A 24,594-nucleotide genomic window follows, 5' to 3' on the forward strand; every position below is an offset into this window, starting at 1 on the left:
TCTTTTCCTGTCGAAGATAAATGTCAAAAAAATTAGAAGGAGAAGCGTGTCATTTTCATAAGCGTGCACTACGCCCTATGCTCTGGCCAAACACGCGCGCGCACACACACACACTCACATTCACACACACGCCGGACCCCTAGGCTCAGGTGGATGAACCCGAGGCACAGCCGACCTTCCGTGGCTCAACACACCCTCTGCATAGTCACTGCATCATGCGTGTGCCCACACCTGTTCTCTCGGGCTGTCCCCTGCAACGGGGTGGAGGGATGAGGGTGGTGGGAACCCATTCAGAATGTAGTAAGCGCAGGGAAGCCCTCTGCCCCTCCCCAGCCTGTGGCCGCTCTGAGATTATGTCCACAATGTGCCCCTGTCCCCCGCAGGGCCCCCCGTGGACGTCGGGATGAGGATCGATGTCGCCAGCATAGACATGGTCTCCGAAGTGAACATGGTGAGTGGCCTCGCTACTGGCCCGGCCGCCGCGCTTACGCAGATGCGAAATGGACCGGTCCCCGTGCCCTCTGCGTTTGGTTGGCGGTCACCTCGCCCGGGCCCAGGGATCCCTCTCCAAGCGCGCTCCCTACTCTGGCACACACGCCCTGCTGGCCCTGGTTTGTATTTTCAACACACACACGGGCTACTGCGGGTGTTGAGGAGGAAACGTGCTCGGCACTATTTGGGGAAGGACGGGTGACTGTGGCTCCGCCGGAGCGGGTGGGGCGGAGTCAGCGGTACTTTCGCAGGGTTTCCTTGGGTGTTGCGAGGCGCAGGGCACCATCTGCCGGCGGCCGGGTGGCGTGCACCCGCGGGCCCCCGCACAGTGGTCCGCAGCCACCTCCTCGCCAGTCGCGATCCCCGCAGCGGACAAGCCAGACCCCCGCCCAGGGCCCGCCGCCAAGCACCGGAGCACAAACATGAGGTTTCCTAGTGCCCTCTCCCTTTCCGGGCCCTAGCATACGGAGTGGCAGGAGCAACAGGCTGAGACCACGGTCCCTGCTGGCTGGCTTATACGAAAGTACTCAAGCCAGCTTCTGGGGAGAGGCTTGCATTGTTCCCGCGTGGAGGTTGATGAATTTGTCTTGCTGCATCTTGAGAGTTTAAGTTGCAATCAAACGGTTCGAGTTTTGCTTTGTTTTGCCTTAGACACCGAAGCATGCGGAGGAAAGCCTGATGATCAGTTACTGTGGAAAAGGGAGAGCAAGGGAGAGGGCGATAGTAACGTGTAGTGAACATAGCGCAATCTTTTCATTGCGAAGAGTTAACATTCTTTTATTTCATATTGTCTCCTTCCTTCTGAAGCTGTTTCAACATCGATTGAAATCATAGTGTTTCTTTCTCTATTGGCTGTTTCCAACCACTGTGGGGTAGCAGTTTTCTAGTTAGAGTTTCTAACTGTTGCTTCTTATAAGGTAGGGGGGGAAAGCCTGTTGCTTTTCTAGAAGACACCACCCAGCGAACAGCTAGATCTACCTGAGAAAAATGCCATTTTCATTCCACTTACGGGAAAAAAAATGTATTGTGGCAGTGGAAATTTAGATAGCCTTAATAATTTAAAGACTAAAGCCTTTGGGAATTTTATCACTGTGTAGCTGTAAAGGCTATAGAGTGATAGGCTAAATGAATTGTCAGTTCATTTCATTTCATTGCTATTGTGTCATTTTATTTTAGCATGTTAAGGCTTAAGAATTTCTTTTTTTAGGGTATGTCAGGGAAGAAATATATATATTTAAAATATATTGAGTTGAAGTAGATTTAAAAGTGTGACTATTACATTTTGTATTTTATAGTTGTACCTTCCCCTGCTTTAAGTAGCTTATTTTAAACAGTATTTTAATCTGATGGTGGTATTAGAAAAACAATTTTGAAATATCAATGCACAATGAATATTCTCTGACTTGGAAAAGGTTTTTAATAGCCTCATTTATAATATTCTCTCATATACATGTCCCTGCTACAAAGCACCCCAAAGGAACTATTTACAGATACTGAGGAATATAATAACATGGGCACATATACAAACCATACCCAATCCATGTCATTGTGACTGGATAAACTAGGCAATGAATTAGTTTAACAAGCTGTTTGTATCAGGTAGATAAATGATGAAAATATTTTCCTTTTCAGTCATTTATTTGGCACCTTCTAAGCACCCACACAGATCATTTATAAAATAGGAGAAGATTGGGAAAGCTCAAAAGGCAAACAATGTCTTTGCTAGTGGTCTGCTTTTCAGAGAACTATGCTTTTCAGAATTTTTAAAATGTATAATTTTGTTAACTATGTTTACAAACAACTTTTCAGTTTAAAAACATAAACAAAACTGAATGGAATAGGAAGTTGCTATTTAACCAAAACAACCACCATAACAAAAAAGGCCTGTATAATCAGTTGTTCAGTGGAATTTGTACAGAGGCTCAGAAAAAAAATATTGAATTTAATTGCTTTACCATAGGAAATAGCTCTTTATTATGGAATAATATTTTAAGAAAATCTATTTATTCACTGTACCATGTGTGTATGTACTTGATTTTTTAAAAATATTCACCCAACAGATAAACCATTAAAAAATACATTCTACCAGATTACCCATTACCTTTCCACAATGGTGTTAGAGACATGATAGGAAAATAGAAACCACTGGAGAAGGAAATGGCAACCCACTCCAGTGTTCTTGCCTGGAGAATCCCAGGGACGGGGGAGCCTGGTGGGCTGCCGTCTATGGGGTCGCACAGAGTCGGACACGATTGAAGCGACTTAGCAGCAGCAGAACATAGAAAAATAAAACTTCATTTACTTAATTTTTCTTCTGTCATCAATGACAAAGCATTGAAATGTATAGATTGCAAATAACTCCAAAAAAAAAAAAAAAATGGAAACGAGGAGGAGTTTAGGATCAAGCATTCTATAGAAACACAATCTGGATAGTTAGCCCTGATTAACAGCACTGTCTATGATGTGCTTTGATTTTTAGACAAGACAGTAGAGTTGAAAAGTCAATGAGCAATAAGACTTATTGCTTTTATATTGAGCATGTTTCAGAACCCTGATAGGCAATAACTTCTGAGATTATTTAATAGGGAATTTTCAATAAAATAACAACTAAGACTGGATATTGCATATAATAAAAATAGTTTTAAAGAAAATTCAGATTAAAATCCATTGCTAAAACATTACTCATTTTTATATTTTTTATTCATTACCATTATTACCCACCCATTTCCACAACTGGGAAAATGACATAACTGTACATTACATTAATGCTTTTGAAAACTATGTTCTGTTTTGAAAACTAGGTTCTTTTAACTTTTATTCTTTTCGTATGCTATGCTAAGTTAAATATAATTCCAGGTTGGTTTCTAACATTGTGTTTCATTAAAGACTAACGTCACATCAGGAGTATTTTTGATTCATGTCCTTCAGGATTTAAAAATATTTTTCCTAAATTTAAAAAAGAGATAGAGAGCTCTGTTAGTCAAGAATCTCTATAATCAAGAATTGTTGGTTTTGAACAGTGAATGGAAAACCTCTGAAGAATAATTCTGATGCAGGGAAAAAATCTATACTTGAGAGCAGGACTTTTCTTTTCAGGCAAAAATATTATTGATTAAATCAGAAAGGACTTTTTCTTTTGGCATCATGGGATAGATTGTGCTTGTGATAGCAACTACAGTACGGTTATTTTCTAAACAGTCATCTTTAAAAAGCTACTGATTTCCATGTGTTTTAAATTAAATCTCTCAAACCTTTTTTTTTTTTTAACAATTTCTGTGAAATTGTATATCTACACACATACACAAACACATACACAAATGGCTGATCAAAGAGGAATAAAGAGCAGTTGGAACAAAAAGAGATAGAAATCCTCAGAAACTGCCTTGAAGTAACCACTAACATTTACTATTAAAAGTCCAATAAAACACAGATAATAATAAGCAAGTCTTAAAGCAATTGATTGGAAGGAACATGATGTTAAATACCTGTAACAAAAGGTTGAACCCTTGTATTTGATTCCAGTGACTAGCTGTTCCTTCTTATTAAAGAGGTAGCTCCTAATCATCAAAGAGGAGCTTCAACCATGCAACTCTCTGTCTCCCATCGAAAAACATGGTGGTCTGAGAGTGGCCACCCCCAGAAGATTTCACATCTATTGAGCTCTAATCCAGTGTAGGTCTCAACCCAAACTGTTCCCAGGATTGGATACCTATGGTGTGTTCGTTGTTTCCTTCCTTCATACATACATAGATGCCACAGTGAATGCTATTATAGGCATTAAAATTGACATAAGAACACCTCCTCAAAAAACTAAAATGAGTTTAATTGTCTAAATAATACCCCAGAAAAAAAAAAAAAACTTATTTATGAAATACCCTCTATTGTTAAATCCCACTGTTATTTTAATAGTTGATTCCAGACGTTTCTGGTATACACTTCATTTATGTCTCACTTATGTCTAGTTACCACCCTCCTGATGACACCCAACAGTAACCACCTATCAGAAATCTCCCTCCCCCATTTCTCTAAGCCAGTGCTTCTCATTCTTTAATGTTTATCTGAACCATTCTGGGATTTCAAAATGTTAAAATACAGTTTCTTATTCAGAGGTCTGGGGTGAGGTCTGATATCCTACATTGTTAACAACTCCCAGATGCTATCAATTGCTGGTACATAGACAGCACCAGGATTTGCCTGGTGGCTCAGGTGGTAAAACGTCTGCCTACAATGTGGGAGACCTGGGTTCGATCCCTGGGTTGGGAAGATCCTCTGGAGAAGGAAATGGCAACCCATTCCAGTACTCTTGCCTGGAAAATCCCATGGATGGAGGAGTGTGGTAGGCTATAGCCCATGGGATCGCAAGAGTTGGACACGACTGAGCAACTTCACTTTCACTTTCAGACAGCACTTTGAGAAGCAAGATTGCAGTACATTATTCCAAGGCCTAACATTATTAAGAAATGAACCTTTTTTTTCTTTTAAATTTCTCTAAAGATGGTATTTTTCCAAGGTTTCAAATTAAGTTTCAAATTAATTTCTGGGTAGTCAAACAGGTAGCTGTGCTCAAAAGCAAAAATTAGTGTAGTAATTGATGATAAGGAACAGGATAAAGACAAGAGCCTTGTTGGTAGGGCTCGACTTAAAACTGATACGCAGTCCTGCTGTGTCAGTACTTATGAGTCATCCAACCTTAAATGATGGCCATGAAGATGTTACCAAGCAGAGCAACTTGCACAACACTATCCTGCGACTTTACAGAGCACCAGTGACTCTTCTTTTTCAGAATAAAGAACATTGCAAACTGGGTTTCCCCTCACTAAGAGCCTGCAATAGCTTTATAAAATAGCTTAAACATACTCTTGCTGTTGTCGGTAAATTTTCTGAGGTTATAACAGAATTCCTTTGCAAATAGAGTAAATAGGTCAGTACTATTTAAAGGCATGAACAGATATCAGCAGTTAAAGATATAAAAATGTTTTTCTCTTATTAACGAGGTCTCACTTTTAGGTGCTGGGTTATAATATTGTACCATCTAGAGAAGTTCAAAGAGGAAAAACTTCCCTTTACCTTTCTGTTTGGAGATAACAGATCTTTTTATTCTCTAAGCTACATCAAAGCAAACCTATCCAGATTTTTTAAAGTTTGAAGTTACATTTGAAATACTATATTCCTAGGGTTACATGGCCAGACTAGGAATTAAAGTGTGTAGTACAATGAAAATAAATAATGGCATTTGTTGAATGCCATTTGTTGAATATCCTATGTAGAAGACATGGTTATCAAATCCTTTTATTAGTAACTCATTTTGTTTGTTGTTCAGTCGCTAAGCCATGTCCAATTCTTTGAGACCCCATGGACTGCGGCATGTCAGGCTTCCCTGTCCTTCCCTGTCTCCTAGAGTTTGCTCAAACTCGTGTCTGTTGAAGTCTCTGTAGTCACCATCCCCCATTATAGAAGGAGAAACTGAGGTTGAGAGAGGGAGAAAGTTAGGTTGAAAGAGATTAAATATCTTTAATAACTCAGAAGTTACAGATCTAACTTCTGTAGACCCAGGCAGCCTGATTCCAGAACCTGGCTCCTATTTGTGAGGCAAGTAAGAAAACATTGCTGGTATTTAGCTTTGGGACTTTGAGTAAGTTCCCTTGACTTCTCCAGTTCTCAAGTTTTTCTTCTGTAAAATGAAGGTAAATGACCCAGTTACTAAATCTTTTTCAGTTCAAATATCTACTGTAGAAACTTAGACTCTGCCAAAATGCAGATTCTTCCTCTCCACTGTATTCTCCTGTTAGATTTCATCTTATTCCATTTTGTTCTTTTGTAGATGTGTCAGTCAACAAGCATTTATTGAATTCCACTGACTGCAAACTCCAGGTGTTGCCTGGGAACATTGCTGTAATGATTGTGTGCAATCTGGGGCCCCTTGGATTGCCATTTTAATTGGTTATGACATAATCATCCATTTTTTCCCTAGTTAAACACATTCCTAAAGACAACAACAAGAAATGTTGAATCAATGGTATTCAAAATGAGATTTGAATGATGCTGGGTTTATATTGTATTGCACTTTGGAGCCAAGAGTGTATTTGAAGTGTTTCCATCCAGTGTTGTCCGTTGTATTCACATGGGGAACTTTGCTCAACTGTTGACAAACTAACAAATTTGTCAGCACAATGTGAAACAGAAGGAGAACTTTACTTTCCAAGATATGGGTATCCCAAAGGATTTACCCAAATCACCTAAAATCTTTCCATCAGGTGGTCTGGGAGCAAGAGGTGAAGCCGAGATGTCACCTGAGCTGAACATCGCTTAGTATCAATTCTATAAATATTTGTTTTTGTCATGGCAGACCCCCTAAGTTCTTGATAGCACTCTCAAAACACACATGAATCAAATCTTGCATTATCAGAGAAGGTAAAACATGTCAAAAGAAAAATAAATATTAAATGTTTTTAACTGATTTGAGTTTTAACAACTCAAACGGCCATTATCATACTTGAGGATGGTGGAAAGATAAATGCTATACCCTTGCAGTTGATTAAATGTTAATACAATTTCCCCCATAACTTTTTCAGAACACTGAATCTTATTTTTCATAATAGCAGGATTGACTTTTTACATTTTAGAATACTTCTGTTTTCAGAAGATCATGCATTTCATGAAGTCTCTTGACTTCTGGTTGTTGAAAGTAGTTATAGTCAGTAGCATAAAACAATATATTACTCAGCACTTGACAGAAATGCTCAAGAAAGGTTTTAAATTAATTCCTATCAGTGGTGATAACTTAGGAAAAAAAGACTGGTCATAGATGAGTGAAAGATGAATAGGTTTTCTTTAGTGAACTCAGTATCCCCTTCTTAAAATCCTCATATTCCTTTCTGTTTTTCTGCTAATAGTTTTTTTTTCTTCTACACCTCCATTAAGTGCTGAGTGTATTTTGTCTCTTACAATCCCAATAAAACTGTCATTGTTTTGCATATTTAAGATTAAAGGCCTTTTCCCAAAAGCACGCATTCAACCATTTTAGTAATTAAAGCAGATAAGGTCTCTGTCTTTGTGGAGTTTATAGTCTTTAAAAAACAAACAAACAAAGATCTCTATACTTGAAGTAATTTTTTTTTTCCTTTTTGGAAGATTTTGAAACACTCATAGTTACCTTGATGGTGGGCTGTTTTGGTTCAGCACATACTGAACAGTTAGTCTTTTACCGTGTCATGAACTCGGTATTAGGAATGGAAAAATGACTAAGACGTGTACCATATCTTCAAATATTTTATAGTGTAGAGGAGAATGTAGAAATAGTGATTTTAAAACAATGCGGTAGGGGCTGTGATAGAGATATGCATGTCCGTGTCCTGTGGAAGCATGGAGAAGTAGTTTCTAAGGAATGGTAAAGGGTTAATACTTGGGGTGAATCCTAAAGAGGACTAGTAGTGAGCACCCTGTGTAGGCTGCAAATGAGAATACTTTCCAAGCAAAAGGAAGGGCATAAGCATTGGCAAGTGTGCCTGCAAACAGCATGGAGTGTTCTGGGAACTACAGGTCATTCACTATTGTGAGAACTTAAAAGGCACAGGGAAGATTGTCAAGAGATGAAACAGGATACTCAAAACAAGATGTAGGACAGTGTTATTGAATGTTCTCACTTGTGTAAAAAGAACCCTCTTTAGAAGTGTGTGTGTGTGTATGTATGTGTGTATATATATATGTGTGTGTGTGTGTGTGTGTGTGTGTGTGTATATATATATACTATGCTATGCTAAGTCACTTCAGTCATGTCTGACTCTGTGTGACCCCATAGACAGCAGCCCACCAGGCTCCCCCGTCCCTGGAATTCTCCAGGCAAGAACACTGGAGTGGGTTGCCATTTCCTTTTCCAATGCATGAAAGTGAAAAGTGAAAGTGAAGTTGCTCAGTCGTGTCCGACTCTTAGTGACCCCATGGATTGCAGCCTAACAGGCTCCTCCATCCATGGGATTTTCCAAGCAAGAGTACTGGAGTGGGGTGCCATTGCCTTCTCCATATATATAGTATATGCACTGACCACTTCTGGAAGAATGCTCAGGAGATGAGTAACAGTGGCTGCCTCTTGGAAATGGAACCAGCACTAGGAGTATGAATTGGAGGGATACTTAGTGTTCTTTATATGCCCCTTTGAATTGTTTGATTTTTAAAACTTTTACACGTTTTACATTTTCATTTTAAAAACACAAAGAGAGAGAGAGAGAGAGAGAGAGAACGAGACAGAGTTAGAGAGGCAGAGAAACAGAAAGAAATGATGGAATGTGTGCATTAAGGAAATGAGTCCTAATTCTGAAACAGGAAACCTGCTACAGATTTTAACAGGTTGCTACATTTTATTTTTCAGATAGATCATTCTGATGGCTTCCTGGAGAGTAAAGTAGAGAAGGCTAAAGCAGGGGCAAACATTTCTAGTTAAGAAGCATTAGAGGGGGGTTTAAACTTCATATCAGATGGTAAATGCCTCAAGTAGAACAGTAGCTTTAGGAATGGAGAGGAAGAGGAAAAAAAGATTCAAACAAGTCAATAAGAGGGATTTTGTGAGTGGTTAGATATTGGAAGTTAGAAAGACAGTGAGCCTAAGATGCCCTATGACTTCCATATTGAATGATGGGCACATATGGTACCATCTGCCCAGGGAGGGAAACAGGAAAGGAAGTACCAGCTATCTTGTTTACCACTAAAGTAGATGTCTTTACAGATTCTTTTAGAAAAAATATCAGAGCATGTTGTTACAAGATACTGTGGGAACGTGCTCAGTCACTAAGTCGTGTCTCCCTCTTTGCAACTTCATGGACTATAGCCCGCCAGGCTCCTCTGTCCTTGGAATTTCTCAGGCAAGAATATTGGAGTGGGTTACATTTCCTCTTCCAGGGGATCTTCCCAACCCAGAGATCAGACTCGAGTCTCCTGCATCTCCTTCCTTGACAGTTTGCTTCTTTACTACTGAGCCACCTGGGAAGTCCCTCTTGTGGAAATATAGAGGCAGAATATTTTGGAGGTTGGCCTATCCTGAGAAAAACTAGTTTCTTGGTGACCCTTCCAGTTCAGTTCACAAATAAGGCAAGTTCTACATGGAAAAATTCTGAGCCCATACATGTGGTGGCTGGAATGACCTGGTTAGAGATTTGGAGAAAAGGTGCTGGCCAAAGACAGAGAAATGTTCAGTGCAGTCAACTTTAATCTATAGCAACATTGTTCTTTATCTAGGAGGACCCAGACCCTGATAAGATTGAGAACTTACTTTTCAAAATGCCCTAGAGAAGTGACCTTTGTATGCTGTTTCCTTTGCTTTTATAAAACTCTATAGGCAGGGGAAAAAAAGATTTGTGTGGAACTCACTTACACAGCATCTGCTGTCTTCTCCATTGAGTCCGTAGAATGATTCAGAGTCCTTCTGGAACACTGTGTTTCCATGGGAAATCACATGAAAGCAGTGTGAGTTCTTGTAGAAAGTGCATTTGGCACTGAAATGAGACGGGGTATAATAGACAGCACAAGTGGGGCCAGCAGAAATGAAGCTTAGCTGCCAGAAAATTCAAAAGTGACTCCCAGGAGCTTTACAGAAGAGCAGAAACATTTGAATGGTTTGGTGGGGTTGATTTTAAACAACCTTGTTGAAACAAGGTTTCAACAGAGCCCTATCCCCACAAATGGTTTCCTGGTAAGTGGATACCTATTTAAGCAAAGGCTTATTCATAGATTGTGTCATTGAGTTCAGAGAAAGAAGGCAGAGAAGCAGATAGAGAAATAGACTTAAACAGAAGAGGGTTGAGACAGAAGGTAGCTGTTAGCAATCCCTAGAAAGAGTATGGGTTAAGGTCCTTGGGATGCAACCAGAAAGTTAGAGGCCCAGAGTCTTTTTCTGGTTGCTGAATGGATTCATCGGGAAGTTGCTAAGAGAAAATCCTATTTGAATGAGAAGGTTTATTTGGGAACCTTCCTGAAGGTAGAGGAATAGATTTGTTGAAAGTTCAGGATGTCTGCCTACTCTAACCCTCTGTGACTCATGGAGAGGTTGTTTCTTTTTCTTTCGATCTATTATTTTCAAGAGAATGATATTCAATTCTCTAGTCAAGAGAAACCCCTTTGTGGTTTCCATAGAGACAGTTCAATGACATTTATTTGAAATCCTACCTGTGCCTAGAACATTTTCTCATGTCAGATGCCATCATTTCTCCCTTCTCCCACCTGTAATCTCTTTCCACCCAAACGGATCTAGATCTACTTCAAAATCCACAAGAAATCATCTTTCTTCTATAGTCTTGTCTGTAGCCACACGGAAGAGGAATCTACTGGAGGAAGAATGTCTAGGGCATAGAAGCAAAACTCTGAAAAGTCTGAGACTCTGAAAAGACAAAAGACCCAATATAACAATGATTTTCTTTCAGTTCATATACAGTTTTTATTAGCCTTGTCTTCCACCTCCTACCCTCAGCACGATGTTAGCTACAGGAAGTTTAGGATTATACTCTTTAGGCTCTGTATGTAGTTCTTAGCATATTATAGAGACTTAATAACATTTATTATGATTATAAAAGAATTTTTCTAGACATAAAAAAGTGTTAGTAATAATTTAAATTTGAATTCAGCGTTTAAATTTTCTAATTCAGAAATTAATAGTTCCTCTGTCAGCTCTACCTTATACTTTCATATGTAATTTTCTTTTATGTTGATCGTGAATCATGAGCCATTTCCATAGAAACAACTTTATCAGGTGGCACAGCCAGTTTTAGAGACACAAAATCATTTCATGACAAATCTCAAAATACATATATATGCATATATATGTATACACACTTAAGTATTCATTGTCTTTAAAAATTAGTGAATTCATTTCATTTTTCAAAATGTAATCTGTATGTTGGTACTGGACTTTCAATATTTCTGGAAACATTTAAGAAATTACAAAGAATAACTGGATTTATGACTACAAAGTGAATAGCATTTAAATAGAAGAAAAGTAAAACATAAAAGGAAGCATATGAAAAAGGTTTTCTCAGGCATTTGGGGTGATTTTAGAGGAGCCAAGTTAAATTTTAAATGATAACCAAGGAGCTTAATCACATTTGAAAATATAAAGTAAATGAAATACCTAATTCAGAAATATATATTTACTATGGAAGCATATAATATCCATTATATCTATCTTATCTAGTCATATCTGCTGTAAATGTATCCTTACCCTAAACATGAATATCTGCTTTGAAACATCAACTTTTGTCTGAAACTTCCACACCCACACAGACATTTGTCATAACCAGTAAATGTGTTAAATCAACTACCACATTAAATGGAGAAAAGAGATTTTTTTTTCCCCCACTGACATCGCCAATTTTCTGCTCACCCCCACCTGCAACACACACACACACACACACACACACACACACTATTCAGCACATCCTGAAAGAACACTCTAGAGAACAAAAATCCCAGTTCAAACTGATCTTGGAGTTGAGGCTGATGAGAGGAGACAAAGAAGATTCACTATGAAGATTCATGTTGGAGGGAACTGATTTTCAGATGTTTCAAAGTTGGAAACAGAGGACGAGGACAGGATGAAAAGTTTGAAGACTGAAAGGCACTCACAAAACTGGAAAGTCATATTCCGTTTTTAGTGGGTTATCAGTGCATATCTCCTACATCCAGGTCTACCCTACTTTGGGAAACACCCCTGCAAGGTGTGCTATCGTGAAGTGTGAACAGAACTTCACAAACTGCTTCTCTGAAATTGTGGAAGGGAAAGACTTTTGAAATATTACAGACATCTGCCCTACTGTGTTCAAAATCCCTGTCATAAGACATAAGCATAACTTGCTGAATTATAGTTTTGCCTCATTCAGTTTCAGTTTAGTTGCTAAGTTGTGTCTGACTCTTTGCGACCCCATGGACTGCAGCACGCCAGGCCTCCCTGTCCATCACCAACTCCTGGAGTTTACTCAAACTCATGTCCATCGAGTCGGTGATGCCATCCAACCATCTCATCCTCTGTCGTCCCCTTTTCCTCCTGCCCTCAATCCTTTGCAGCATCAGGGTCTTTTCCAATGAGTCAACTCTTCGAATGAGGTGGCCAAAGTATTGGAGTTTCAGCTTCAGCATCAGTCCTTCCAGTGAAAACTCAGGACTGATCTGCTTTAGGATGGACTGATTGGATTTCCTTGCAGTCCAAGGGACTCTCAAGAGTCTTCTCCAACACCACAGTTCAAAAGCATCAATTCTTTGGCACTCAGCTTTCTTTACAGTCCAACTCTCACATCCACACATGACCACTGGAAAAACCATAGCCTTGACTAGACGGACCTTTGTTGGCAAAGTAATGTCTCTGCTTTTGAATATGCTGTCTAGGTTGGTCATAACTTTCTTTCCAAGGAATATGCAGCTTTTAATTTCATGGCTGCAGTCACCATCTGCAGTGATTTTGGAGCCCAAAAATATAAGTCAGCCACTGTTTCCCCATCTATTTACCATGAAGTGATGGGACTGGATGCCATGATCTTAGTTTTCTGAATTTTGAGATTTAAGCCAACTTTTTGACTCTCCTCTTTCACTTTCATCAAGAGGCGCTTTAGTTCTTCACTTTCTGCCATAAGGGTGGTGTTATCTGCTTATCTGAGGTTATTGATATTTCTCCCGGCAATCTTGATTCCAGCTTGTGCTTCATCCAGCCCAGCGTTTCTCATGATGTACTCTGCATATAAGTTAAATAAGCAGGGTGACAATATACAGCCTTGACGTACTCTTTTTCCTATTTGGAATCAGTCTGTTGTTCCATGTCCAATTCTAACTGTTGTTTCCTGACCTGCATACAGATTTCTCAAGAGGCAGGTCGGGTAGTCTGGTATTCCCATCTTTTGAAGAATTTTCCAGTTTATTGTGATCCACACAGTCAAAGGCTTTGGCATAGTCAATAAAGCAGAAATAGATGTTTCTCCGGAACTCTCTTTCATTTTTGATGATCCAGTGGATGTTGGCAATTTGATCTCTGGTTCCTTTGCCTTTTCTAAAACCAACTTGAACATCTGGAAGTTCATAGTTCACTGAGTGCTGAAGCCTGGCTTGGAGAATTTTGAGCTTTACTTTGCTAGTGTGTGAGATGAGTGCAATTGTGCAGTAGTTTGAGCATTCTTTGGCATTGCCTTTCTTTGGGATTGGAATGAAAACTGACCTTTTCCAGTCCTGTGGCCACTGCTGAGTTTTCCAAATTTGCTGGCATATTGAGTGCAGCACTTTCACAGCATCATCTTTTAGGATTTGAAATAGCTCAACTGGAATTCTATCACCTCCACTAGCTTTGTTTGTAATGAAATGGCAACCCACTCCAGTGTTCTTGCCTGGAGAATCCCAAGGACGGGGAAGCCTGGTGGGCTGTCGTCTATGGGGTCGCACAGAGTCGGACACAACTGAAGCGACTTAGCAGCAGTAGCAGCAGCAAAGCCCACTTGACTTCACATTCCAGGATGTCTGGCTCTAGGTGAGTGATCACACCATCGTGATTATCTGGGTCATGAAGATCTTTTTTGCCTCATTACCATAGAGCTTTCACACATTTTAAAGGATTTGTACTTTGGCTTGTGCAGAATGGACAGAGATATGTGAGCCCAACCTCAAACCAAACAAATTCCACTATTCTTTTTCAATACTATTCAATCTCACTGACCGGAGGTTTAGTTTTGAGTGGAAATGTGGGCCCCTTTCAGTAGTTGGGTAGGAAACAACTATGGAAGGTGGTTTCAGAAGCTACCTGCTCGAAATACTGTCATCAGATCTCGATATCCTCTGTTTTGATTCGTGATGAAAGGCAAATAACTCCCAGACAGGCACTAATCATGCTAGTATTTATTTCTTGTATTTGCACCAATGTGAATGAATGATTGAATGACAGAACAAGTTTGCTTAAGAGAAAGACTAGAAAAGAATAGGGGAAAAAGTGGGGAAACAGAACTTACTTCATATTTTCCCAGAATCAGCAGTTTCCTTACTTTGGGAACCAATACAAAAGAGTTCAGCGCAGTTGCAGAGTGAGATGTGCTGACCCAGCATTTCTGCTGTCCGCTCCTCACTCAGAAAGAATTGTGCTTTATCTGACAGTGATATTCAACATTCTGTAGCCCAAGATGTGAAATCTACAAATTCACTTCCATTGTCTGAAGGCATAGTATCTATGCTGACGGGGCCAGGTGGCAATAATATCTCACAGTTTTAATAACCTGATGAATTGCATAGTTAAAATCAGTGTCTAGTGGGCAGCACACTGGCAATTTTTTAAGTCCAGACACTCCCCATCTGGTGTACATAATTTCAGTTTTTCTCCTTAAGTACATTCCCCTTGAATATGCTTCTGTCAAGTTATATTTAAATAATTTAAATCACTTTAAAATGTCAGGATGAGATTGTATTCTAATTTATACTCTCAAGTATGAATCTCATGACTTACTTAAGCCCTTTGATTCTCAGGTCCATGTAAAATGGAAATAATAGTGTCTGTTCTACTTATTTCAAGGAGCAGGAAGAATCAAAAGAGATTAAATCACATACAAATATGTGCTCTGTATATGTGATATGAAACTGTAAACTATTATGAATGTTAAATACTGGTGTTTTATTGTTATACTGTTATCTCTTAGGCTGGTAATGAATTTCTCCTGCTTTAATGCTAGGATATCAGGAATAACATTAATTCACATCTTGCATAATCAAATATAATGATATTTTTGTTCAGTGCTGGGATTTTTATCAGGCAGTTGAAATTCACAGTACTACCTCTAATTGTGAAACTATTCTGTGACATCTGACAGGAAAAAAAAAAATGGAAAGAGTTTCTCACACCTTTCCTCCTGATCATTTTCTCTTGGTGCTCACTCTGAGACCTCTCACATTTTAAAATTTGTAAAGAGGTATGGTCCCCCATACCTCTCTAACTTTCACATCTTGTGTTACTTCCTAGTCTGTGAAAGAAATGGGTTATGCGGTTTTTCCATGAGCTTAGCTGAGACAATGAGGGTTCTGGAGTTGATGTTATTTTAATTGCAGCCCCTGCACTTACAGGCCCTGTTACCTTAATATTTTTAACTCTAGAATAATCATATAGTTGATTATCCAAACATGAACCACTGAGAATGAAAAGGAGCACTATTAACAATACCTGGATCAAGAAGTGTAAACTGACACTGTCTTGGGAAAGCCAGGATTTATGATCACCCTACACTACTCAAAACCTGAATTTCTTCATCTTTAAAATGGGGATAAATTATATTTTCTTCTTAAGTCATTGAAGGCTCAATGAGATAATATGTTGTCTGATTTGGGGAAATATCTGTTATTTTCTTCTTTATCGTTTTCATTTTCCTCCCTCTCCTCTTCTCCTTCCCCTTCCTTCACTGAACACATATTATGTACCAGTCACTGTTATGAGCACCTTATATGAACTTCAATAATGGATGTAAGGTAGAGTAAATAACCTAATAAGAGTTTTTATACTAAAGTTTGAGATAATCAAACATAAAAATATCATCAATCAGCTCACCTTTGTTTATCAAGAGTATTATAAGAGCAAAGAGATTTGCTAGGAATTGGGAAGTGTTATTAAAAATTGTAGGATTTACTTTATTCATTCAAGGAACAGCCAAGAATATCATTGAGAGAGTAGGTTATTAAAAGATAACAGTCTTCATAGGGTCATTATTGACCACAATTAACACTAAAAATGGGCCCTAATGATGAGATCTTAACTTATGACATCATAGAGAAAGTACTACCAAGCTGAGATGTTCAAGAGGAGAATAATCTAGGTAGGAAGGTGATGGATATTCCACATAGGGAAAATAGTACAAAGAAGTTTGTAAAGATAGTATTACGAAGACTAATCAGGTGTGAATCTTAAGGCCTAAAAAATTATCTTGGAGTCTTAGTAATAATAATAATACTTACTGAGTACTTCTACCAAGCAGGTACCACTCTAAGCATTTTACAAATATTAACCCACTTAATCCATAATGCAGCCATATGAGGGATGTATCATTATTATCTCAATTTTACAGATAAAGAATCTGAGGCATAGATAGAAAAGTTAAAAAAAAAAAACTTGCCCAAAGTTGTACAACTAGTAAATGATAGAACTGTGATTTGCACCCAGGTAGACTGACTTCAGGGTCTATGTGTGGTAGTTAGGTCACTAAATCAATTAGATCATATAACATTGTTATTTCTGAAAACATTTTAACTAGAGAAGTTTTGAAGATTAGGAGGCATTAATACTTGACAAAATGGGTCCTAGGATGAAATGTATTAGCAATTAATATTATTTAGTCCAGAGTTAAACTTTGTAAAGGTTAAGGAGTAGCTTGATTAATGTCTTCAGGTTTACAAAAGCATTTGACCCGTTAACTGATTTAAATCACATTCAACCTATTTGCATGCAAGATATTACTTAAAGTGCTGTTAGGTGCTCATTGAAAATAAGAAGAGAGCATGTATTTTATGCCTCTTCTGAGAAACTCTTAACTTGAAGAAAGAAGCAGAGTTTAAATTGGACATAAGGAAGAACATCTTGACTGTAATGAGTGAGAAGATGCTGGAAGCAGCTACAGAGAGTATCTGGGAAGTGTCCATCCTTAGAAACCTTCAGAACAAGAAAAGATGATTATATCCGTCCTAGTTGGCTTATAGAGCTCTTTATCCAAAGGCAAGAGGGTGACCAGAGAAATAATGCTTCACTAAGACCCTTAAGAGTCGGACACAACTGAGCAACTGAACTGAACTAAAGACCCTTTCCAATTGAGGGATTTGAACTTCTAAGACTTTAACTTGATATTAACAATCTATGTAAGATCTTCAAAAATCCCCACATTTTGATCACCTGCTTCCCTGGTGGCTCAGACGGTGAAGCATGTGCCTGCAATGTGGAAGACCTGGGTTCGATCCCTGGGTTGGGAATATTCCCTGGAGAAGGGAATGGCAACCCATTCCAGTACTCTTGCTGGAAAATCCCATGGACGGAGGAGCCTGGTAGGCTACAGTCCATGGGGTCAAAGATTCGGACATGGCTGAAGCAACTTAACACACAGAGTACATATAATTCACAAAGAAGACTACAACCATACACTTAGAGATAGTGACGGGGCACTTGACTGGGCTATCATTAATTCAGTGGCTCTTTCTGGAGCAACCAACTTATTGCCCTTATACTGGGCTTCCCCTTGGCTCAGCAGTAAAGATTCCACCTGCCAATGTAGAAGACACAGGAGACTCGTGTTTGACTCCTGGGTTAAGAAGATCCCCTGGTGGAGGGCATGACAACCCACTCCAGTATTCTTGCATGGAGAATCCCATGGACAGAGGAGCCTGGCGGGCTATTCCATGGGGTCACAAAGAGTTGGACACACTGAAGTGCCTGAGCGCATACACTGACCTTATCCTACTCACACTTATATCTTATTTTGCCATGTCACTAACCTTCATGGTGGTTAGTGAAGAGGAGATTCAGAAGACATTAAATCCTCAAATGCCAAGGGTGTTCTGTAATGGGAGTGTCTTGAAGACTTTGCCTGATAAGTGCTTTTTGCATGGGGTAGGCTGTGTAAAATCATGTTGAACTGAATTTAAATGTAATGCATTCATTTCAGGTCTGTGTATACTTCTGTACTTCGTACAGGAAAAAAATCCCTTAATGTCAAGAATAGGAATAGTTATTAAAATATAATGAAATGTATTATGTATCAGGTTCCAAAATAGATACTTGACATCAGTTTTTACAAGAGCCACCTGGGATAGGAATATCTAATATCTCTGTTTCACAGACGGGACTTCCTTGGTGGCTCAGATGGTAAAAAATCTGCCTGCAATGCAAGAGACCCAGGTTTGATCTCTGAGTAGGGAAGATCCCTGGAGAAGGGAATGGCAACCCACTTCAGTATTCTTGCCTGGGGAATCCCCTGGACAGAGGAGCCTGGTGGGCTACAGTCCATGGGGTCAGATAAAGAATTGAGAACAGGAAAGCTGATTTGTTTTAGAGTTGTTTTTAGAGATCAAGCCTGTTTAAGAACCACACATCTAACCCTCTTTTGGGTCCTGGGACTTAATTCCAATGTGTGTGTATGGGGAGAGGGGACTGGGAGGCTCCCCAGCACATACAACAAGCAATATTCTGGACACTAGCTGAATGTGCTACAACACAACTCAATTCTGACACTGTTTATCCAGAGACAGCATCAGATTCCACAGATTAAGTGTTCAGGTCTATAAGATGTCCCCTTCCCCACTTCAGATGCCAGCTGCAAGACCAGGTTGTTACCTGTACTCATGACTAACTAGCTGTAAATTAGAGGTTCCCACAATCTCCACCTTGGGTTTGATTATATTTTGTTAGAGCAGCTCACAGAACTCAGAGAAACATTTTACTGACTAGAGCACCAATTATTATAAAAGGATATAACTCAGGAGCAACCAGACGGGAGACAAGGTGTGGGGAGTGGCCACAGATCGTCCACACTCTCTTCAGGTCCACCCCTCTCCCCTGTTTCCAAGTGTTCACCAACTGGGAAGCTTTGAATCCCTTTCCTCTTGGATCTTTATGGAAGCTTCATTACATAGTCAGGATTGATTAAATCATTGGCTGTTGTAGATTGAACTCAATCTCCAGCCCCTCTCCTCTCCCTGGTGGTCAGGGGAGGGGACTAGAAGTTCCAGTCCTCTAGTTACTCAGTTGGCTGTGCTGGCCATCAGTCCCCAGCTTTAGATACTTTCTCAAAGTCATCTCATTAACATAACAAAAGACATTGTTCCTCCTCCCGCCACCCCCTACCCCCACCCTTCCTTGGCTTCCCTGATGGCTCAGATGGTAAACAATCTGCCTGCAAAGCAGGAGATACAGGTTTGATTCCTGGGTCAGGAATATCCCCTGGAGAAGGGAATGGTAACCCACTCCAATGTTCTTGCCTAGAGAATTCCATGGATAAAGGACCCTAACGGACTACAGTCCATGTGGTCACAGTCGGATGACTGAGCAACTAACACTTTCACTCTTTATTTAGACATTTGAAGGATTTTTTTTTTTTTAATGAGTTGTTTGATAAAAGTTAGGGGGGTGGGGAATAGGAGGACCAAGTATATATTTCTTATTATAAATCGCAATATCACACTCCCCTTATCTTTTTTTTTTTTACTTTTTGGCATGTGGGATCTTACTAGTCAGTCCCCAACCAGGGTTGGAACCTGTGCCCCCTGCAGTGGAAGCCTGGAGTCTTAACCACTGGATCCCCAGGGAAGTCCCTCCCCTTGTCATTTTATCCAGCAATCATTTCTTTCCATTTCAGAGTTTACTCTGGTCTGAATTGTGCTCTTAAGAGATATCTTCTATTTCTTTTGAGAAGAATCCCACCAAAAAGAATTGAATTTTGAATTTCAGGCCTCAAAACAAGCAGGAGCATGAGGAGTAGTTGGTATTCTTGCTCCAGTTCTGTGGAATTACTTCCCTGGACAGAAATTTACCTCTTCATTTTTTTGTGATGGAAGATGAAAGAAAAAAAATGACTCTCACCAGAGGAGAGGGTTGTTTGGTGGGAGCCCAGGTTCTTGTTTCTCCCTCCCTTGCTCTCCTTGTCATGGTTCATAAAACAGGCAACACAGCATTTTTCCTGTCAGATTTGCTTGCAGAGGGGATTTGTTTGTTGGAGTCCAAGACAAAGACTCAGAAAATCTGAAATCTGTTATTTTTCAATTTACGGGATTTCCTGCCAGTGAAAAGAAAGAATTGTCCTCCACTTCAGAATTCTCTAACGGGGGCAGACATCAACCCCTGGAAGGGGGAAGCATGCCAGTTGTTTCTTGGTGGGGAGAGTAGGGAAGCTAATTAGACAACCCATTTCTGGTTTAGAAAAGACAGAAGAGGCTCAGGTATATTTAGCTTTTCTTATTTTTCCGACTGAACACTGAGAGAGAAATCAAACAGGAATGTGTAAAGGTCACATTTCATCACTGTCCTTTCAGAACTGGGGGATTACATTATGAAATGCATGTGGCATCTTGAGGTTAAAATAGCAAGTTATTATTATCACATCGCTTACAGGAGAGATTTTTCATTTTTCTGTCTCCTGAAGGAATATACATTTTAAAACTTTATTTAAAAAAATTAAAGGCGTGTATTAAAAAATTATAAACCTCTTTTTCTTCAGGCTTGGTTGGAATGATGTCAAAATAACAATCACTTAGCTTGCTTCTATAGAAATATAAAGCAAAGGATTTACTGCTGAAGGATAGTATATTTATAAAGTAGAAGACATTCATGGGACATAGTTTAGGGAGAAGGAACTTGCTTGAAATAAACTATCTTGCTGTATTTCAAAAAATGCAAAGTGAGGCTGAGAGAACACTAAATTCTGCTAAAGCCATTACAGGCTTGATTTTGTGTGTGTGTGTGTGTGTGTGTGTACTACATAAGGCATGGTACTACCTTATGTAGTACATGGTACTGCTGATCACCAATATAGATCTTGCTGCATTTCTTTGTCCCTGGGGCTTCCCTGGTAGCTCAGATGGTAAAAGAATCTGCCTGCAATGCAGGAGACAGGGTGTGATCCCTGGGTTAGAAAGAGCCCCTGGAGAAGGGAATGGCTACCCATTCCATGATTCTTGCCTGGGAAATCCCATGAACAGAGGAGCCTGGTGGGCTACAGTCCATGGAGTCACAAAGAATTGGACGTGACTGGGTGACTTCCATTTTTTTCGCAGGTAAAGAATAATCTGCTTTTACGTCTCAGCAGGGAGTTAAGCAGTTAACTGTCTTTGTGCTGTCACTAAAGACTGGGTCCCACACAGGCTCAGCCACACACTGCAGCTGCTGCTGCTAAGTCGCTTCAGTCGTGTCCTACTCTGTGCGACCCCATAGACGGCAGCCCACCAGGCTCCCCCGTCCCTGGGATTCTCCAGGCAAGAACACTGGAGTGGGTTGCCATTTCCTTCTCCAATGCGTGAAAGTGAAAAGTGAAAGTGAAGTCGCTCAGTTGTGTCCAACTCTTCGAGACCCCATGGACTGCAGCCTACCAGGCTCTTCCATCCATGGGATTTTCCAGGCAAGAGTGCTGGAGTGGGGTACCATTGCCTTCTCCATCAGCCACACAAAGGTCAGGTCAAATCAGAACTTTATTATCTTTGGTTTAAGGATAAGACTAAGTTCTGGACGTAGAGGGGTGAGTGCAACACAAAGTCGGCTTCAAGAAAAGCTGTAATTTAGCATCATGTATTGTGAGGTTTACTGAGATCTGAAAATACATAATTTCAGAATGGCTTTCATAATTGAAATCATCAGACCAATACATTGTTTTGTAACTTCTCAACCCCTTTAACTTCTGATTTTATTGGAGATATTGTAGAAAAGAAAGATTCATGTTAGTCAGTAAATACATGTATTTTTTTTAAAGATGCTAATTAGAAAGCCCCAAGAGGTTTGTTTGTTATGGAAATTCAGATACAAAGGGAAAAATAAAGGCCAATGAAAAAAAGTTCAGGGAAGCAAAAATAATTTCGATGAAATTTAATTTCAAGAAGAATCTAGAGACACTTGCCCATCTTCATTGTTGGAAAGCTGCTTTGGAAATGCCTTGCCAAAAGTAGAATATCACTGGGATAAAGACTGTTTTTCCCCAAACTGGCTCCTTTACGTTGAGGAGCAAATTAACAGCAAATGCACCATTCTATCTTCTGACTCCTCACATTCTCTGCTTCTTACTATACATTAAAAAAATTAACATTTCCATCACAAACTCAATTTCAAGATCATTGATAATTCCTCTTTCTTCTTCTACCTTTTCTTCCCTTCTATCCTCTTTTACCCCATATTTCCTTAATTTAGCAGTGAATAGAGACTCCTCTGGCCACCATCTGTTCTGGAAAAGCAGCATGGTGGAAAAGGGATGGGTCATTACTTGGCATGCCCTGGTATGAATGCTCTGTTAATATCCTTATCTCTGATGTTGGATCAAGGAAAAAAAAAAAAAGAAGCATTCACACATGCAAGCCACTTTCTTTCTCAAGCAGGGAGGCATAATTTATATTGGTAGGAAAATAAATCTTTGGGCTGCCCTTTGCACTTGCTGAGAATGGAGGGAAGTAGGGGAAGAGGGATTGGGATTTTAAAGGCTCTACCAATTACTCCCTGGTGGCTCAGATCATACAGAATCTACCTGCAATTCAGGAGACCTGGGTTCAATCCCTGGGTTGGGAAGATTCTCTGGAGAAGGGAATGGCAACCCACTCCGGTATTCTTGCCTGGAGAATTCCATGGACAGAGGAGCCTGGTGGGCTGCGGTCCATGGGATCACACAGAGTTGGACATGACTGAGCTGCTAACACCAATTACTCTGTGACGTTAAAGGATAAGACCCAGAATAACTGAAATAATCTTTGTTTAGGGGAAATATTAATGACTTTTAGGAATATATCAGATGTCTAGATTCAAGAAGGGAAAAAGAGCTAAAATTCTTGGAGTAATAAGTAATACAGGGAGCGTTGAGGACAGAATAGATAATAGAGGACTAGGATGAAGAGGAAGACTGGAACCAACAATGCTGAGAAACTAGACAAAAAAATTGAAGTTCTTAGCTAATAATTCCCAGTGTTAGAATGGCTGAGGGACTCAAACACAGATTTTATTATTCAATATTATAGTATTTTTCATTATTTTGATAGAAAACCTCATTGCTTCTTCACTTTTTAAAAAAAAATCCTATTATTTGTAGAAATATTTTGTTGGCGGATTTTATAGTGCCAAGTTCCACCTCTGGGTCATCATGCAGTACAGGGAAGAGAACAGCCAGGTACTTAACAGCTGAATGATGATAAGAGTTCAGAGGAAATGAGATCTGAGCCAGAGGTGACCATGAAAATGTACCTGGACATGTACAGAAAACCCAGGGAAAACATTGGACTTTGAATAGTACAAGGATAAAGGGCTTGGGTTAATTGATTTCATTCTCAAAGGATGCCAGCTGACATCTAGCTATACAGAAAATGTCATTAAAACCACCATATGGGAAGCAGAAAACCTGGTATCTAGTGGGTGCTGAATAAACCTGAGGCCCCTTCTTTTCAAAGAAACAATATGGAAACCATGCCACTATGGGGAAGGAATATGGGAAGACTTGAATTAAGGGCAAAGAAGGACAAGAGCGTGGTAGTAAAGCATGATCATTGTTTCCTCCTCTAGCTTCCTACCTGAACTCCCATGAAGGCTGCAGACTCATGATGAATATGGATGTGCCTATCCAGATGTGGGGCTGAAGGGTTAGGTAGAGGGGCTATCCAGCAATTCAAACCCTGTAGCATATGCACAATTCATTCAAAACATACGGACCACCAATTAAAGTTGTTTTGCATAATTCTCGGAAGCATAAAGCTTCTATTCCCACAATATGCCTTAAGACTCCGGGGCTTCCCAGGTGGTGCTAGTGGTAAAGAACTCACCTGCCAGTGCAAGAGACATAAGAGACATGGGTGTGATCCCTGGGTCAGGAAGATCCCCTGGAGGAAGGCATGGCAACCCACTCCAGTATTCTTGCCTAGAGAATCCCATGGACAGAGGAGCCTGGTGTGTTATAGTCCATAGAGTCGCAAACAGTTGGAAGCGACTGAAGTGACTTAGCAGGGCATGGCATGGCCTTAAGACCCAGTTTGTGCTGTGGTCTGGTACTTAAAAAAGTACCAGAGGTGGTGAAGCAGAGGAATTCTGAACCAATGAGTGCTTTGAACTCATCAGAGGCACAAACCCTGTTCCTGGCCTCTTGCTGGTTCTGCTGATCCTTCTGATTGTATTCTGTGCCTTCTCATGTTCAGCTCAGTTCTCTCACTCTCTTCTCTGACTTTATCATAGCATTATGAATCTTCCTATCAGTGTATTTGTCCCTTTATGGATTAGCTTCCAAAGCATTCAGTGGACTTAAATACCATGTGATTAAAATTAGCTATCCTGGTGGAAACATAGCAGCTGCCCGGTGCCACGTCTGTTGCTGAGTGCTGAGTCCCCTAGCCAGACAGACTCTTTTTGACAAAGTGTTTAGGATAAAACAGCTTGCATCATTCATTAGGGGATACGCA

The 24,594-nt window shown here is 39.9% G+C and overlaps 1 protein-coding gene across 2 annotated transcripts in view; it reads left to right on the top strand.

The window, feature by feature from the left end:
* Positions 1 to 24,594, top strand: part of GABRB1 (gamma-aminobutyric acid type A receptor subunit beta1) — a 453,062-nt gene that overhangs the window by 692 nt on the left and 427,776 nt on the right. Inside the window, exon 3 of one of the 2 annotated variants that reach the window (NM_174544.3) lies at positions 384 to 451. In NM_174544.3, coding sequence (NP_776969.1) covers positions 384 to 451 — 68 coding nt within the window. Of the gene's footprint in view, positions 1 to 383; positions 4,337 to 24,594 lie in introns of those variants that run through there. The other variant, NM_001102374.2, reaches the window with a different exon arrangement.

The sequence above is a fragment of the Bos taurus genome, chromosome 6 (assembly GCF_002263795.3).
Source record: "Bos taurus isolate L1 Dominette 01449 registration number 42190680 breed Hereford chromosome 6, ARS-UCD2.0, whole genome shotgun sequence".
In the NCBI taxonomy this organism is placed as follows: Eukaryota; Metazoa; Chordata; class Mammalia; order Artiodactyla; family Bovidae; genus Bos; species Bos taurus.